Source organism: Phoenix dactylifera, chromosome 3 (assembly GCF_009389715.1).
Source record: "Phoenix dactylifera cultivar Barhee BC4 chromosome 3, palm_55x_up_171113_PBpolish2nd_filt_p, whole genome shotgun sequence".
Lineage (NCBI taxonomy): Eukaryota > Viridiplantae > Streptophyta > Magnoliopsida > Arecales > Arecaceae > Phoenix > Phoenix dactylifera.
This window is the reverse complement of record NC_052394.1, coordinates 3183865-3203990: the sequence shown is the minus strand read 5'-3', so window position 1 is coordinate 3203990 and position 20126 is coordinate 3183865. Positions and strand designations below refer to the sequence as shown.

General features: G+C 38.6%; 1 protein-coding gene across 1 annotated transcript; it reads right to left on the bottom strand.

Moving 5' to 3' along the window:
- Positions 1-12857: 12857 nt before the first annotated feature.
- LOC103709552 (probable 2-oxoglutarate-dependent dioxygenase At5g05600) lies at positions 12858-20126 on the bottom strand. The gene is made up of 3 exons (XM_008794978.4): positions 19598-20126; positions 18049-18379; positions 12858-13406 (listed from the first exon to the last, which is right to left on the bottom strand). Exons 1-3 carry the CDS (start codon positions 20083-20085, stop codon positions 13161-13163), a joined length of 1065 nt encoding a protein of 354 aa, XP_008793200.1. The 5' UTR covers positions 20086-20126; the 3' UTR covers positions 12858-13160.

Sequence of the window (20126 nt, the reverse complement as noted above, 5' to 3'; positions counted from 1 at the left end):
TTGTTTGGATTTTTATTTTAACTAGAGAGAAGCTGGGCCTTTGTCCCTATAATGCTGCGACGTCGACAGGGCCGACAAGCACGAGCCCGAGAAAATTAAAACAGACGCGACTCGAAGGATACGAACAGACAAACCGTGTGGTTACGCAAGACGTGGTATTATGGCTGCTTCTCGTTAAGTCTTTCTCCATTCTCCCTGTAGCTAGCGTGAATAGCAAGTGGACGCGGGGAGAGACGGACAGCACAGGGGCTGTATCTTTCGCGCGAATCCACCGTTATATGGCGCAATCATCGCATTGAGATCCGTATAATCGGATGTATGAAAGAGTTTATAATGCTTTGAGATCGCGATCTAATGATCAACGCGTATGTGCAGCCTAAATGTGGAGTGGCAGGAGTCAAAATGCGGCACGGATCAAGAACGTTCTGCCGACATCGTTGTCTTTGGAACTGTTCATCCTCTCCATGAGGTGTTTTTTTTTTTTTTTTTTAGAGATTGATGATTTATATAACTCTAGTGTGGACACATCAAAAAAAAAAAAAATCAAAAAACAATACATCCCAGGTTTCCTTTCTTCCACTCATAGGGTACCTCTAGAGTGATTGGCCATCCAATCCGCGACTCTGTTGGCCTCTCTATATATATGCTTGGCGTGGAACGCCACACCACCACTAACCACGGCTTGGATGTCTTAAAGTAGAGGATGACGCTCACACTTTTTGCTAGTGATTCTTCGGATTCAACCAATAATCGTGGCTGGGTCGCTCTCAAAAATAACTGCTCTATTCCGTCTTCACGGCCGGCCCACGAAAGTTATTAAGCATGTGAGATATTCGCTTGGGTATTTATTTTATTATTTTCATTGGTAGACCCATGACCAGCCCTTCTGGGTCTTTTGTGTCACATGTACTTTGTAATTTATGATTCTGGAAGGTCGACCAGATGCAGTGTGTTGAAGTTGGTTCGGCCAATGGGCTTAGAAAATAGGCTAGATTAGACATAAATGAGTAGCTAGGTTGCGACGGCATTAATTGCTGATTTGATTGAACCGGATGGGTTCCACATGTTCGAAATTGGAGTCATGGGGTTGGCTAGCTACTAGTTTATATTATTCTAGTCTGAAGGATCTTTGGTATTTTGTCAATTTTCCTGTAGCTAGAAAGATGTTGCTATTTTTCAACTGCGAATGCAAATAACATGCAGAGTTCGAGTTTACATTTTACTTTGATATGTATCTCATCTGCCCAATCTATATATGGCATCATATCTGAGCTTCTATTTTGATTATTACGATGTCATACAGCATGAAGCTTGGATAGACTTGCAAGGATAAAAATTAATGCATGGGAAGAAAATTTTTTGGAGTCCACATTGAAGCTAGCATCTATGTAACTCGATTATTGATTCCATTTGCAACAATAAACAGACTAGAATGGCATCCAAGATTTATATTCAGATAGCATTAGGTCCATACATCTCTAGTTTTTCATAGGATTCGGCTAAGAGTGGAATGGTGATTCTAAGTGCAATTTAAATGACCTTTCACATTTATAGATGCTTATCTTCTGATGACCAAATTAAAGTTAGTTTTATAGTTAAGATTATACATACTGTTACGGGGGGTTCCCCGAATTTAGTCCCACATCGGCTAATCAGCGGGAAGGTCTGTGCCATATAATGGGGGGCTCAATCACCCTTCCCTTAGGAGGCGCCTTTTGTGGGGCAAAACCGTGAGGCGCCGTGAGGAGGGCTCCGGGTACGCTCGACCCCCAAATCGGACCCAAAGCGGACAATACCTTCTGAGGGACACTCTTTCTTCCCCTGCTCGGCTGGTGTGTGGGCTCTGCTGGTGACGGGGTGCAAATCCCGCATCAGATGGCGCTAGAAGGAGGGCCTCGGCCCTCCGCTTATCCAGCAAAGGAGCCGACCCGGGCACAGGACCTCCCCGCTGGGGGGGCTGTGTTACGGGGGGTTCCCCGAATTTAGTCCCACATCGGCTAATCAGCGGGAAGGTCTGTGCCATATAATGGGGGGCTCAATCACCCTTCCCTTAGGAGGCGCCTTTTGTGGGGCAAAACCGTGAGGCGCCGTGAGGAGGGCTCCGGGTACGCTCGACCCCCAAATCGGACCCAAAGCGGACAATACCTTCTGAGGGACACTCTTTCTTCCCCTGCTCGGCTGGTGTGTGGGCTCTGCTGGTGACGGGGTGCAAATCCCGCATCACATACATACATACATACATACATATATATATATATATATATATATATATATATATATATATATATATATATATATATATATATATATATATATATATATATATATATGTATGTATATATACCCACCTTTATAAATATCTAGAATTAGACATATGTTCTTGCGTACTTATAGATATTTATAACATCGTGAAGAAATGAGTTGTTGAAAATTAATGAGGAGAATGTTCTTAACTCAATAAGGACAGATCAAAAAGAAATAACTTATAAAGATATACATGCAAATAACAAACTTGAAAGAATATTTATATAATTTTAGATATTTACAAGGGTATATATATCTATATATATATATATATATATATAATTAAATTCTAGTTAAACTAACATCATTGAGTGGACTGTGATAGATGTGCAATAAAAAATAATTTATAAATGTATCACACAAATAGTGAATTCATGATAGTATACATGTAATTTCAAATATTTATAAGGATATACATGTGAAAATCCTGGATTAGATGGAAAGCATCAAACACTATGGTGCAAAGCATGTCCTATCATGTGAATCGTGCTGTTCTGCATACTAAAATGATTCTTCAATGTATCATGATGGAAGCACACCGTTATTACCCTTTCTTGTATGCGGCCAGAAGAGTGTTAATAAAAAAAAAAGAAAAAAAAAACAGTCTTCGATCCTTTATTTGTTACAAAAGGAGACATATGGTTTCACTAAAATTGCTGCATCAATTGGATATAAACATTAATCCAATTATATGAGTTAGTGTTGTTTTTAGCCTTTAAACTAGTTCCTTCACACCTTGTGAAATGAAATGGGATAATTTGCCAGCTTTTGATTATCATTCAAAAAATAAAGAGTAAAGAAGCGGAAGAAGAAGCCCTACAAGGGATCCTACATTCCCTAGATTGGATTCTCCTTTAACATAGTACAATATAGCTTGCTATGCCTTTAGTCTTAGGGATGCAAATAATCGATATTATTGTTAATTAACTACGACAACATTATATTATTAAAATGCATGCAATGTAAGTTTTAAACTTTTAATAAAAGCAAATTTTAATAAATATAATAAGAAAATGTTTCATAATGCAACTCGCATCCCTATCTATATATAGTCACTCAACCTGACTTACTATCTTCTATCGTTTCTCAAATATTTTCTAAAAACAAATTAATGTGACATAATCCGCATGGTAAAATTTATGCTTGTGACATATGAGTATGTTTTTATTGAAACTCAATCTGATGTGAAGGAACCAAATAACGATTACATGCCAAATGCCATGACGTTCAATGGAAAGCGTGGCAAGCTGGCAGACAAGTCTTATCACACGATTTGACCAGCAATAGGAGACCTGAGCCACAAAAATCTTGACCATCTTGGCTTTCCTCCTAGCTTGCGAATTCTTTGCATCGTCGTGGAAGTTCTTGGCAACTTTTTGTCGTTCCCTTATGTTAGCCCGAGTCCATAGGCATGCAATCATCCTGGCTCTCCACGTAGCACAGATTAAAATATTTTATGGTTTTTCTCTCTTTTTTTGTACGAGACTCGGTAATTGAAAACCTATTCTTGTGAAGAACTACTTAACCACGTGGAAGCGAGATACCGACAAACTAAAATTAATAGTCGTTGGTAGAATATTTGGAGACTAGCCACTGATGCAGTGTTTCTTTTTAACACTTCCGCATTAAGCAATCATACAAAGAACTTATTGGTGGAGATCAACGTCAGTCTATAGAGATCACTCATCCATAACTGCATATAAAATCCCAAAACACACCACCACCACTCAAAAGCTTCAAGCTATATCCAATGATGCTTTCTCCACTTGGCTTTGTTTACACTTCAGAGTTGATTAAAATCCTAAGCTTTTTTGGTTAGATTTGCCCGAGGGATGCGTGATCGTGTTGTCCGCCGCCATTGGAGAAGGATTCTAAACCGCTGAATCCTTCTGTGGAATCCAATACCCAGTATTCGCATGCACTAATACTTGGCTGTTATCATTGCAGGAGATGAGGTTTTTATCATTTAAGTTTTCCTGCGTGGGGACAATCCAAAGTTGGCCCCCGCAAGAGCCTAAATGGGTGGCTCTTAGATAGCGTTCGGCCTATTCTGCACGCTGTGAAGGAAGGGATCGAAGTTTGCAAGATGTCCCAGAACGATCGTCTTGTTTACCCCCTCTCTCTCTCTCTCTCTCTCTTCCCCTCCCTCCCCACACACACCCAAAAGAGCCATGGATGGACCAGATAAAGAATTTAGATTGCAGGCATGCGATCATATATATGTACATTCTTAAAGGTGCCATTTTTCTTCGCTTGAGACTGACTCAAATAAATCTGATCAGAAGTCCAAAGAAGAACAGTGGAAAGCTATGCTTTACATCGATCACCGAGTTCTGATTCAAAGCAGTATCCATCTGGGAGGATCCGAGATCAGGTCCATGGAAAACATCCAACAGGACTAAGACCTTGGACGTCCACCTGGCTTCCCACCTATCCCAAAGTGAGATGCCGACTGATCCTGCCTTAGTCCCCAACCCCCACCAAATTGTCCAAGAACCTAAAGAAGGTGGGGGTGAGGGAGAGGAGCGGACACTGCAAAGAAGAAACACCCTTCCAACCACATGCCGCCGCAAGCTGGTTGACATCTGGGGCATCAGAAAGAATCCCATGCCCACAAACCCTTGCATCCATTGGCTTGGCCAGATGCATGAACCCTGCAACCATATATTATATGTATTTTATATTTTTGTATCCCTATATCACTTCAAAACAAAAGAAAGGGTCAACCCTAGCAAGCTTCCTTTCCATTATATTTCTCATCCCTCCTAGTAGGTGCATGTTCCCGTGTCCAGAGTCCTATCTGATAGGCATCTTATAATTGGCACATACATTATAGTGGCTCGAAAAAGTGCAGAAATGAGACGACGATGACGACAACGACGATGATAAATAGATAAGTTTAAACATATGATTGTGATATTAAAAAATTAAGTAAAATACAATCTTTCTAAATTTATATTTATTACACTTACATCCAACAGTTTGTAAAATCTACATTAATACCGATTAAATTAACAATATTAGTGAATCCAAAATTATCTTTGAGTTAAGATGAGGATACATACATTAAGTTAACGGTGTGACTAACGTTATGTTAAGTCATGAATTAAAATATTCGATAAAAAAATCACAACAGACTAGCGTAGGTTTTTTATACTATTGGATGCAAGTATAATTGATCTCTAATCTTAAAAAAATTTCTATAATTTATTTTTATAAAAACTAATTTTTTTGCTTAAAGAAAAAACAAATTAGTTCTATAGCAACTAATGAGCCACACGCAAGCGCACGTCATATGTATATATTATTATAATTCAAATTACTCCGAGCATTTCATCGTGGAGATCTTTTTCTCTTAGCTGTCCAGCCACAAGCAGTCATGCCCATCTGCGGCTACATGAAAGAGATGGCCTTGTCGTATGTGCCATGCATGTGCTTTGCCACATAGGGAAAATACGGGAATGGCCATATCTACTTTCTTCTTCAGACAACATAGCCCATGGAGATAATTATTTATTCTAATTGTAATAAAAACAGGTCTTATATTGCTCAATAAAAGATTAAACAGACAGAGGAGGCCAATCAATTAGATGATGATCTTGTGGTGCGTAATATAAAGCTCTATCAAGAATTGAATAAAATTGGAACAGGACAAGGAGGAAAAAAAAAAACATGTAGGTAGATATAGAGATCAAAATTTGATGGAAACTGAGAGAGAGAAAAATACTATGTTGGCTATGCGGCATTAGATATCAAAAGAAAAAGAAAATAAAGCAGTCATGCTGCCTCTTGGAGAGTTGCTTGCTAAGGAAATAAATTCACTCTTTTACAACAATAAAATGAAAGGTAAATATATCTATATTTTCATTAAAAAATATTACACAACTATATATTTCTAATGAATGATTGAAGTATTTAAATTCACGACAAAGAATGAAGTATTTTTTATCAGATTCCCACCCACTAATCAAATGTCAACTTGCTTAAATGCATCACATTTTTCACACATGCTTAAATGATCTAGTCTTGATATATTTAAATGGATTGAAAAGGATGGCGACAGGTTTTGGTCCAGACATTAATTAAAAAAAGATAAATATGATTATGAAATGTCTGATCAAGTTAATGTTCAATAAACATTGCTTACCTAACTGCAGCCTGGCTATTTAGTTGCACACCTACCTTATAAAGTTATAAAAGCTTTGGAGATATAGCGTCAATGGTGGTAAATACCTTTTGAGGCCTCTGGTTTAGGCCATGACGTTGTACTTGCATCCATTCATTATTTGGATGTCGAGGAGAAATTCGAGCAGGACTTAAACTCGAAATCCTGTCTTGGTGCGATTCTAACTTGTGCCACAAGCGAGTGGGAGCCTGGTGGGCCTTGGTTGATGTGTGATAAACAAAGACATAGATAGACCTCCTAGCCCAAGTGAAAGGGATCTATGCTTGCCTCCAGGATATTTTTGGGGCATGTGAGGTATTCAACTTCACCCAAAAACTATCCAGATTCTTCTGGATGATAACCCATATAGGATTAAGCATAGCTCGTAGTCAATCTAAATGAACCCATGCGGTGGTATTCCTCAGTTCACATATGATAGGCCAAATCTGTTTTAATACCATTTATAACAACTCAAAGACTCACCAAAAAGCTGGTTGGAAGATATTATGTGAATTTTTTAGTTTCTTAGGAGATATTGGTTTCGATATCTTAAAAGGAGGGACAAGACGGTAGAAAAGCTACACCTCACATTTCATTCATGAAATGAAATGAGGGACATAGAGCTACAAATAACTCTAAGAAGTACAGGGAGAGCAAATTTGGGAACTTACATAATGGAATTCTAGATTGGTTCCCGAGCACCCCTCAAACAGAGCACTGGCCTAGAACATTTTTAAGTCAACAACTACAGACAGAATGCACAGCTATACTAAAGAAAAGAAGATCAGATCCCAGCCACTGAAACTCCTAATTACTCTCAGCTGAAACCAAACTCAGATACTGAAATGCGTCCTGCTCTGTCTTCTCCGACGAACTAGGCTGCTTAAGATTTTTTCCCCAGCATGGCATCAGGCCATTCCTTGACATTGATAGCATGGAGAAGTTGTAGGAAGTCCTTCCTTCGGATGTAAAGATTGGGGAATAATAGATGCCCCGAAGTATTTTTCATCTATATTTCCCTACATCAAGTATAGGTACCCTATGGTCACGAGTGACTTTCCAACATCCTCCAAAATCTTCAAAGCTCGTTTAGTTTGCAGAAAGAATATGTCACGCCCCAAACCCAACACCCGAGCTTGGGCACATCACACAGCCGCACATCCCTAGAGCAGAGCCCTAGAGAATATGCTAGGCCTGAAATGAACACAATTCACACAATACCAACAATTATAATTAAATCAATCCACAAATATTAGATCATCAACAAGTTTAATTACAAATTTTTTGATATCCATCAGTATCATCAAAATAAAGAAATAGCTAACTAACTAATGATTAGCTGCATAAACTCCACGTCCCTTTCATTCGAAACTACGCCTCCCAGAGTCCGTCGAAGTCAGGGGGTAAGGAGACTCCTAACCGGGTAAGGAGTCTTCCTCCCTCCGCCCCTCACATACATCGCACGTTTAAGCTATTGGGCCTAGCCTCTTTGGGCCGGGCTACAAGCACAAAAAAAATTCTGGATTGTTATAGAATATTTTTTCATTGAAATATTTTTTTCTAAAAAGTTGATATTCGGGTATATGATGCCTGAAAAGGTGGTGTTGATATATTTTTGTTGACTACGGAAATGTAGCATATTTCAGAATGATTCATGTTTGATTGAGTATCTATTTTTCTGAGAAGTAGAATATGTATTATGTCCTTAACCAAGAAAAAGATTTTGCATCACTCTATCTAAAAGCTAAGCACTTTTGAAAAAAAAATATTCTAATTTTCAGCACGTGAGAATTAAATTTTTCCATATCTCACATATATATATATATATATATATATATATATATATATATATATATATATAAAATATAAAAATCTTATTTCTATAAATATATTCTTTTTTATTTTTTCAAAATACTATTAAATATGAAGCTTTTTTTTTTTCGTTGACCCCGTTGGAAGCCAGGGATTAATGGAGTACACGAGGTTGACCGTCGATATATGCCCGTGTACCAGGCTACTAGGTAGGGTGAAGCCTTTTTTTCGATGTCAAATATCCATGCATATCTTATCCTATCTTTGCTATTCCAAACATAGATCCCGATTTCTGACATCATGAAGAACTCGATCTGTCACTGACAAAGGAGGCACACCGTCGCTATGCTCGTCTCGAAAGGTCTCTTATATCAGGATTCAGGAGGGCAACAGGTCATCACTTCCAGTTTGCCAAACAAAAATAAAGGGGAAAAAAAAACAGAGAAAGCTTTTATATGGGAAGGGGGTCAATTCTATCTTATTTCCCAAGAACCATGCCGAGCGGACCGAGCCGGCTCACCATGAACCAAGCTTTCCGAACCGAAGACCCTGCATCATTCCTGACATTGCCATGACTAGTAAATGTGATTAGTAAGGGGGTCAATTCTCGATACAAGATGGGTATATATGTGTATATATACATATATGACAGGTCAAATTGCTAACCTAACACTCCACTCATTTAATAAATTGGTGTCTTCATACGAGCACTAATGCACTAGATTCCATCAGGACTTTTCTAGTAAATTGGCAGTTTTATCTGAACGGACACAAACCCAAACCCACTATAGATCAACTTGAGTTTGTGGATGGGATCAAAGATCGAAGCCTCCATTACAGGGGTAAGGGCAACTCATGGACCTTTAAAAAATCATGCCTGGAGAATAATGCTAGATCAGCAGTTCATTGGTGCATGTCAAAGTGATCATGCTCCAAAGCACAAATTCAAAGCCACCTCTGTGACTGCACCTAACCCCATAACGAGAAATTACCCCAAGGGAAAGAAACTTCCACAAACAAAAAATAATGATATATATATATATATATATATATATATATATATATATATATATATATATATATATATATATATATATATATGTATGTATGTATGTATGTATGTATGTATGTATGTATTGATGTCCTCAAATTATGACAAAATAGGCTCTTTTAACTGATCTTAGGGCTCTATTAGGACCGCAGAATGAGCACATCTGTCTGCAACTATAATTAAAACCAACTTCGGTTGGTACACAGACAGGAATTCCTTTCCCTAAAATATAGAACGGTTCATATGATAATGATGGTTATGTAGAACCAGTTGCTTCATATTGATGGCAAATCAGACAACATGCAATTGGCCACCATAGCTTCCATTGATCCATTTTGGCTATGGTAGGCCTTATTTAGTGTTTCTCCTCTGCCTCTCTTTCTAGCAACTAGAAAAATTTTCTAGTTTCAAATTTGGACTGAATCATCATTATGTGCCATCTCTAGAAATATCCTTCAGAAAGCCACCTGACCAGCCGAAAGAAGCTAAAATGCTTCAATGGCTAAGTCCAACAAACCGCGAAAGCACTAGTCTACCAAATAATAAGCTTGTGGAGTACACTACAATGGGCAATTAGGCAACAGTCTTAACAACAATGGCAGGAGGCCTCTCTGTCATGCCATGGTTGGAGGGTTTTTTTCTTCTCAGCCATATGCCTGCTTGCTGGAAACTAGCAGTACTTCTCAGGAGAGAGTTGGGTAGCAGACAAATTAAAAGCCAAAAGCAACGAAAGACTGACTGACATGATATTCGCCAACTCTTATAAGAGTCATGCATCAAACAATGTGATTCAGGCTCTGAAATTTCAACCAACTTGTCTTCTTGTAAGATGCTAGGACTATATATGGACCGCCAAGAAAAGTAAAGGATGGCAACACTGTTATGTGGCTTCATCCACAGATACATATGTTAGGTCCATCTTGATCATTTTTGTAGAATTCCTCCAGCTTCTGCATGAAAGCTGCAAGCTTTGCATGTGTGCTAGCTTTCAGGACTCGAATCACCAAGGAACTTGAGCTCGAAAGATTCCATTCATTCGTTCGATGCAGCTAGCGGCACGTATCCCCTTCGTCCTTGCAACTCATATTAGGATCTGCATTAGCCACATCTTTCTCTTTCCCATCTGTGGTGCTGTGAGGATGAGCTTCACCGACAACTCGTTACCTGACAGGACAAGCCAACCAACCAACCTTAACGATGAAGAGGGACATCAGTGATTTCCGCATGCATGGGGAAAGAGAGATTCAATGCATGCACGTCGCTATGCTAAGCTGTCATGATCATCATCGTTTGAAAGACTCTAGAAAAAAATCATGGGCAACTTCAACTGAATGTACATGTCTGAACTCAGAACGAGTGGTCGATAGATATCATAAGAAACATTAATCTTCTTCACTGTATGCTGTGATCCTCAGCTTGGTTGTATCGTATGGACTTTATATATGCATCCCTTTCGGTGGTCGTCATCGACTGTCGACATTTTCAGGGACAAAGCTCAAACATACTGCTTGGGCTTCTAAATAAATATCGTCTCCATGACAGTGAATCAACCACTCGAATCCTCTACTAAGGTGGGCCGCTCTGAAAAGCTAACAATCCCCCAACTGTCAGCATTATTGATATTTAAGCACAGGAGTTGCATAAAAGCTCTGGCGTAATGATAATACTGCACCATGTCAGATACATCAAATGCGTTCTATATGTGGACCTCTTTTTCTGGAACAAGTGCAATAATTTTTCATACACATTAAAATGCACCATTTGCCGATTCAGATATCATTACACAAGTACAAATAATTCCATACATGATTTTCTTTAAGCCCGAGATAAAAGGTTTTATGTTACCAATAATCACTACCAACTAGCTCTCCAAATCAATCATATACTTACCAATTTTCAGGCAGCAATTGTCCTCAGCCTCATGCATTTCTTTAAGCCCAAGATAAAAAGTTTTTTGTTGCCAATAATCACTACCAATTAGCTCTTCAAATCAATCATATACGTGCCAATTTTCCGGAAATTTTCCTCAGCCTCATGCAAGCTGGCCTGTAAAATATCAGTGAAATCTTGTGAATCATAAAAGGCAGCTTCCACATCTGGAATTTCATAGAAATTTTTATATATTAGTTTTTTTTTTTCCAATAAAATCTTTTGCTAAAGAATTATTATGACGCACAACTGCATTTCTTTAAACCTGATATGGGGTCCTGAAAGGTCTACTTTTGCTTCATTCCAACTTCTCTTTGGAATGAGTTTGGCTAAGAAAGACTACTACGTAGGGAAATTTTGCTATTCCTTGGCATATAAAGGTGAAGGACGTATTAAAGCAAATATGATGAGCGAAATGGAAATTCCACCTTGTAGATGAGTGCAGCTGGTAAAAACCTCGTGGAGGCAGCGTTATCTTTTAATAGTCTTCAACTTGTTGTAATCTTCGTTCTGTTTCAGTCACTAATTTTCATGTTCTCTTCCTTGTTCAACGCCATCATCATGGAATTCACCAAGTCGCTGGACAAACAAATAAACAGTAATTCCTCGGCTTCCCAACCATGGCAAACTGATGGCATTTCTCAGATTCATTACAAGAATGGATTTAAATTGACACAATCTAAGAGTGAGAGACAATTACATGTTGGGTCCGGTGTAGACTATAATCCAAGAGGATCATCAAATTTGATATGGACCAGTTTGGTTTATTACCGAAATCAAAATAGAATAAAGGAATGGGACTTTCTCCAACCAAATGCACTCTAAATTCTATTAAGAGCAAGAAGAGATGCAATCAAGTGATCGACCGGCATAATGCCGCACAATGACATGATTGCAGATCATAGCAAACTTTGACAAGAATGCTTCCCCCATCACTGTCCAAACTAGGATGTGCGTGGCTCTGGCTGTGGCAAAAGCTCCATCCATTCCCATCAGTCGGCCTCATGGAATCGCGTGGTTCAAGGCATACTTTCTACTACTCCAACAGAGCGTAATTGGGTGGTCTCCATGCGTGGATGGTATAAAAGAGAGAAGCGGTTTTCATGAGGGCAGATGTATGCGTACCGTCGGAGAGATCCAATCGCTTGTTGATTGCATCATGATTCGTGCAGGCTAAAACGGATCGTACGACTCACGTGGATCATTTCAACAGATATAATGCCAATTTCTCTCGAAACCAGTCACATGAATCCACAACACAGTAATCAACATAAATGCAAGACTAGAAAAAATAACCCAGGATCGTGACCCCATGAGAAACAGCACAAAGTCGCCCAAAAGCTCGTTCTAGAGAGCCGCTTGCAACAAACTACGAATTGACGCCTAGAAAGCAAAATTTGGAGCTCAAAAACTCTCAAACCTCACCTGCAAGATATTTCTATAGCCTAGATATTAATGTTATTGATTGGGCCCTCCATGTTCCTCTCAATCGTTACATCATTCGACCAAAATACGTGTTCTCAAGCAGAGTCAATTAAAGATGAGTACTTGCCATGCAATTAGCCAAGTGGATCCTGTACTGCCACAAGATGGCCATTACAAATAGAATTTAGCTATTAATTGTTTCAGCCGAAGAGAGTGGACGTACATTTGTAATTATCAATTTATCCGTGTACTTGAAATTAATTTATAATGCGACCACATAAGCACAAGCCTTGTGAAGCATTAACATGCTTGAAATCTACTGCCTTTCGCATTAAAATTAAGGAACATGAAACGATACATGGTGGGCAGATAGAATCAATCTTAAACAAACATTACAAATGAAGTTCTCTTTCCTTCCCCTTTTTTTTCCCTTGAGAAACCGGTGCAAGAGCTACCGATGAGAGAAAATTTAGGCTACATGGCTATCAAAGATTCCACTTGCGACTTGCCACATAGCCCTTTCTTCCTTATAAATAACCTGTATTTGTCGAACGTCATCGGTTTATAGAGTGGAGGTCGATCTGGGGTCACAGTTTCTGGAGCAGGTCCCACTAGCAGGTCACCTTTCGGGTTGTAGAAAAGAGCAATGGATATCCTTGCTTCTGCTGCATTCACAAACACACGATGCTCCACGCTCTTGTAAATTGCATTGCTTAGCACCTAAAGGAAGACATAAAAATTAGTCTTACATAGTAGTTTCATATATTATTTTGGGCATTTAAAATGACACCTTTATGTCATCTTCTTTCTTTTGATACTAAATGTAGTATTCATGCTAGGCTGATATGAACTATCGCTGTACCTAAAGAAAAAAAGAAAAAGAAGAAGACACCCAAGGATCCTATATATGTACATTAGCAAGGCCAATGACCAAGAGGCTGTATGAATACAAGTTATGAATTGTATCATGATGTTCAAGAGGTAGCATGATCGGTGAATCGATAGGGACTCAAATTTGATTGAAATATTCAAATAATTAATGACTCTCCTCAAGAGAGAGACGCATTCAACATGGCTAACTAATCTTTAAGTACCTTTCTTCTCCAAAAAAAAATCTAGTCTTCTTGGTGCCCAACAGGTGTGAAAGATACCGAACCTTTGATTGTTAGCCAAAGACACATTTAAAGTGACGCAGAACTTTGACCCCTGATGTTCTTAGGTTTGCAGATTGTAGCACATGCTGCATGTGTTTGTTTGGAATGTGTGTGTGTGTGTGTGTGTGTATATATATATATATATATATATATATATATATATATATATATATATATATATATATATATATATATAGGCAACCATGCAAGTAAATGGATGTGTGCACGAATTTCCTCTCATGGTGCGAGGAGATTTGGACCGTGAACTAGACTGCATGGTTCTTCAAAACGAGACGTCTCTTAAGTGCACTAAAGTGCCTTGATCAAGGACTTACGTCAGTTTTGCGAGCCCCAAGAATGAGAAATTTGAATCTGTGAGGGTGAAAATACTAAATATGTGATGGGATTTTGTCTTCTCTGTTATTAATTTTCTCGTTCTTTGTAGTACTAGTGAAATACTGAATCGCTTCTCTATTATTGCAGCACGGACTTGTGCGTGTGCATGCGTGCGTGCATGCATGCATGTACATGCTTATGTACGTATACATGCACGTACCAGGAAGTTTAGCCAAACCACCTTCAAAAATTGGAGAATTAATTTGACCTCCCAAAGTCCAAACAGAGTGGAGGATCACCAACTTTAGCTGAAACCTGAACAGCAAAAGCCGGAGCAAGGAGGAGGATCAGAAATTACAGACCATCCCAACAAGAGGAACACGTAATTGACTGATCTAATGCTCCACTGGAGTAGGTAACACCAGAACAACGAAAAGGAAAAACACGCTAGAATAATGAAGTTAAATGGAAAGAAGAGACGGAAGGGAACAAGATTCTTCTTTGGACCCGACTTTTATTAAGTGCATAGCCGCAAAAAGAGTTAGTGCTCCTTTTTCACAAAGAAGAAGAAGACTCTCCCGCACTCGGAGTGTTTTTTTTTGGTTTTTTTTTTGGTTGGATGATGATAAGCTCACACGCTCACAGATACCATGCTTTTGCCGCATATATTTTTTAAACAATATTCAGAAATTGAATCCTGGATCTCCAGAAGGGCACAAAATTTCAATAGGATGAGGTGCCAACCTGCTAGGCTAATAGTTCTCGACTTTGTCACACATAAAATCACTAGAATTTATAAGTTATGATAACTTATTCACAATTAATCTTTCTTAGAAAAAAAAAAATACTAATAATAAGATGAAGGACTAAGGTTTGATTACCTACATGGCCTATGCCTATGTTTTGTCAGAAGAAGAAAAAAATTGCTAAATTGACAATAGTACAAATAAAAAAATGTCAAAGAATTAAGATGAACACCTAATTAATTGTGATTAGAGATGGATAGCCCCTACTTTGGTGTTTGGCACTAGTGTTCTCCACAGAACATCTTTTGTTGGAGCAAAAATTGGTGAAATGATGCATGCTTTGGATTTGTAAATCATTCTAGCTCTGTTCCCTGTTTCTCTATTGGCAGATTAGTATTGTTCATCGAAATTTCTTGTCATGTAAGGCCAAAATTTAGTTGGACTATTGTCTTCTTCAATTTGATCATCTAGAGTTTAATAATATGACTTACACGACTTCCATATTTTATACTCTTTTAATAGGAATCTTCCCAGGAAAGTATGGTGTCAAAATCTCACCTAAACATGTTGAGCAAAAGGAGAAGATCGTGATAAATTAGATTCATGTCATCGTATGGTCATTGGGTAACAAAACAGAGGATAAACTTCATTCGATTGCCTGAGCTTAAAGCGAAATACCACTAAGTGAAAGGTATGTAAATAGAATAGCAGTTTTAACAAAGTGCATCATGTTTATCCAACACAATTTTGCATGCACTTATCTGTTTTTTTTTTTTTCTTTATCCCCAGAAAAATGCACCTAAATGTTTGAAGCAATCAAGTTATAAAGGACAAGCATGAAAAGGACCCCCGGTTGATCTAAAAAAAACAACTACTCACAATTTAGAGTCTAAAATCATTTTATTTCGGGTAGTGTCATTATTTTATAATTGTTGATCTACCCATAGCTGGACCCCGTGAAGTGGATTGATGCAAGTCAAATTGCTGGTTCGCACGAGGTGCTCTAATGACCACACGTCACAATAAGATCTGTACGTCTTTGAGTCACATGTTGGAAGATAATTCTAAGAGCAACACCCACGAAAGCGCCCGAGAAGCAGCATTCATTGAACAAATAATGAAGAAATCCAACTAAAATAATGTTGTGTATCTATCCGGTGATGGTGTACGTTGCACTCAGAATTAAGACTCGTCTAGGATATGCCTGCCATTTCCAAGTTCTTAGTATTGCCAACTGTTCCAATTGAATGAGCACTGCCCATGGTGCAGAGATCAATTGCAGCTTGGAGAGGGCCACATAATTGGAGTCCTACTAATTATACTGTTTAAAACAGTCCTAAATGTCTCTAGCTGCTTTCTAATTTTATGAGCTCGAGGGGGAATTAATCTTTGCAACCATAAAAACAACACAAAGGCAAGAACCAGGTAGTACTGGATTCTGAACATTTAATTGCAATCTTGTCTCCTTAATGAAATCACAAGAGCTAGGGTCATTATATGCATTCAAAAGTTAGGAAATTGTCGAAAAGAAAAGTCAAGAAATTGTCACTAGTCGCGAAAGGGAGTATTAGGGAGCCATTTGACCATTTTTGTTGCAAACAGTGACTCAATCACGCTGGGAAACAATAAGAATTACTGCAAACTTTAGAATCATATTTTCGGGAAATATTGCATCCCTAGCTGGTACATAAAAGAAAAGGTAAAATAGAGGGACCATAAAAAGAGGGACCATAGTTGGATCTAACCCACCTTCTCAGCAACTTGTTGCATAGGTTTCTAATTTTCATTTCTCTAGCTCGTCTTTGGCTTGGTCAAAAAGTGAGATGGTAGCTAAAACACATAGGCTGCTTAATTACTTGTAGGAAAAAAGAAATAGAAACGAGGGGAATACAAAATGCGATGTTATCTTTACTTTCTGGTTTCTGCATGCGAATCACATTCCGTTCTACGCTTGCTCCTGGAGAGGACGAACTAATTGATGATGTTATGGTCATAGTGCTTGACTCTTGACATGCCATCGTGAGCCGTGTCCAACTTTTGTGAATTACTAATTAATTAAGGATAATGTGTCACCTTCCACTATCCCGCAACCTTTTCCTTTTTTTCTTAAAAAATAATGAAAATATTCATCGATCACAAGATCCATCTATTAAATAGAAATTGAAAAAAGAGATTCCTCAAACAAAAAGGGTAGTGATGTATCCACAGCTTATTTTATTGTTTTCAGAGTGGTAGAATCTAATTTGATCTCTGATTGCATGTTAGCTAGTATTTCTTCTGTTCTAGTTCTTCAAGAAAATAAAAAACAAAAAAAAAAATATTGAATTATCATACTGTAGACTTAAAAGGGTAAAATAATCTTGGAAATATTTTTCAAAAAATCTCATTATCCAAAAAAAAAGGTGGTCGAACAAGGTTTTGAAAATACGGATATCCCCTAATAATAGTGGACTCGCTCAAAGCCATTATTTACATAATCAAATTTAGTTTAGTAGAAAAATAGCTATTATATGGATATTGCTAATCAGTTCCCACAACAGGCAATATACTAGAAAAGCCAAAAAAAAAAGAGTTATTTTTCAAATATAAAGAAATATTTTAATTTAAAATATTATTTTAATTGAATGACTAGTGAGAGTGGTAAATAGTAGTTAATTTTCTCTTTATATAATGACCATTATGATGATATAATAGCCAAAAATATTGTTACTTAAATACCTGTTATATACGTAAAGAACTTAACGAGAGCTCGCAAAACCCTCTCCCCACTTAATTATGGAGGCAATACCATTCCTTAGTTATAATTATAAATCATAAAGTGTTAAGTGCAACCTGAGTAGGCCTAACTGCATTGGTAGTTAACGTGACATGTATGTATATAGAACATGCATTATATGCAAGGAGCATATATTTATTATGTTAATAGGATACAAAAAAAAAAAGGATAAATGCTTAACAAAAAGCTTCGCATGTGCAATTCAGATAAGAACATCATCATCATATAACCAGCACTAAGTTGCTGCTTTTTCTAGTGGCATAGCATCTATTATCAACTTTTCGAGTCAAAAAAAAATAAAAGAATGCAGATTTATTGAAGGATAAAAAAGAAAAAAAACGGGAGAAAACCTGAATTTGATCTCCGAGGTTCACAATGAAAGCATGGGGAACGGATTGCACGGTGACCCATGCGTCACCTTTGCGCACTTGAAGACCTTGGACACGTTCGTCAGGGAGGAGGATGGTGAAGCCACCGGGGTCGGAGTGGGAGGAGATACCGAGGGTGAGGTCTGGTTGTGGACATTTTGGGTAGTAGTTCACCCTCATGCAAGCCCCGGCTTCTTCTTCCCCGAATGCCTTCTGAAGAAAGCTCTCATCCAATCCTAGTGTTATTGACAGCACCTGCATCAGTACCCCGCACAACTTTACTACTTCTGTTCCATAGGCTTCGGTTATTTTCCTGCTCAAACATCGAATCCAGTACATAGTTATTCTCATAATTCTAGCCAAGAAATGGAACATAAAATGGATCCCTTACCCCAAGTTAGTAACCCGTCCATAAGAACTATATGCAACAGTCCCGGTTTCTCGACCTAAGGAGTCTATAGTTTTAAACCTGTCATGGCGGTGAAAGCCTCGTGTTTTCTTTTGCCCACCTCTCTCTCCCTTTTTCGGTTCTTTTATTTTTTTTTTTCCAAATTTTTATTTGGATAGATAGAAAGAAGGGAGTGCCTAGGCCCAATTACTTGGGGATACACCACCAAGAATTGAACCTAAAACGCCTGTCCAAAAGCCAATATCCTGGATGAAACTTCAGCTTATTTTCTGAGAGACTCGTTAGTTTCAGGAAAAGAGAAACTAGTCGATTGGGGTAATAGAATTGCTTGCATGTTCAGTAACAAGTTTATATTAGCTAGTGAACAATTGTTTTCTGATTATGAGCAAACCTTTTAATGGCTTTTGTTTATTTCCCGTAATAGTTTGTTATTGTATAAACAGGACCATATAATTACCTAAATACATGCACCATTTTAGTACGTAGCTTTTGTTTACAAGTTTTGACCAAATCATATTCAAGAATAAAGTAGTTATTTTCATCAAATTCTACTTATATCAGGCACAGCTATGTGAGATTAAGTTATTCATAATTAACCTAGTCTTGCAATAGAGTCCCTCTTTTTTCATTTGTTTTTTCCAGAAAAGGAATAAATTAATCTCTTAATTATGCATGCCTCTGTATATTTTGTTGTTTTTTAAATGATGGACATGAGCTGTCCTAACTAGAAATATTCTAAAAATCATAGCCAGACAAAAGTGGGAACGACTTGGGAAATAACCATTCCTCTTCTACTTCCATTATTCCTGTATGCATGAGACACATTAGAGAATAATGCTCGTCTTTTTCTTGTTTCCGTCTAGTAGTTTTTGTCTCTTATTTTAATAAATATGTTAAACTATATATCAAGCTTAAAGAATGAAACTGTAGATGAGTCAGCCCGGCACCCCCTCTTCGTTTAAGTTCATCGAGCGATGTAATTTGTTCTAAATCTATTTCAACAAACGAAAGTATAGCAGATTTTGCATGGCTCCTGGCGTTGGTCGACGTTACTCAGAGACCAGGCAAAGTTGCCCCGCCTCTGCCGCGTGTGTATATATATATATATATATATATTTATACCTCAAGGATGCAGGAAGAGCAGGCCATTTGTCTTGGTTCTTGATCGACTCCGGGCGGAGATGGAGGAAGAAATAGTCCCCCCAGTCGAGGCTTGCACCCTTCTGGATACCAAGCCGGCTCCCGTACCCCTCGAAGGTATTCGGGGAGTTGGCAAACACCTGCTTCTCCTCCGGAGGCAGGTGGAAGAACTCCCTCCACACCTCCCTCGCCCTCCTCATCAGCTCCGGGCTCACCCCATGGTTCACCACCTGGAAGAACCCCCACTCCTTGCACGCGCCCGATATCTCCCGCATGGTGGCCTCGCGCTCCGCCGCACCGCCGGTGAGGCCACCAAGGTCGACGATGGGGATCATATCGACGCTCGCATCCTTGGACGCATCGCCAGGCCGCTCCGACGGCGGCTTGACGTATCGGTCCGGGATCACGGCGGCATCAGCCAAGGATTGGACCGGAACCACGGGCTCGGGCCACTCTAGTGGGCACTCCATGCATGCCACAACTTTTCTACGCAGGGATATTAATTTGATTG

Excerpts from the sequence above, each read along its gene's own strand:
- LOC103709552 (XM_008794978.4), bottom strand. The coding sequence starts at position 20,085 with ATGGAGTGCCCACTAGAGTGGCCCGAGCCCGTGGTTCCGGTCCAATCC. Across the intron at positions 18,380-19,597 it reads GCTCTTCCTGCATCCTTGAG|GAAAATAACCGAAGCCTATG; the intron begins GTATAAATATAT and ends ATGTTTGAGCAG. Across the intron at positions 13,407-18,048 it reads ACCTCGGAGATCAAATTCAG|GTGCTAAGCAATGCAATTTA; the intron begins GTTTTCTCCCGT and ends GTCTTCCTTTAG.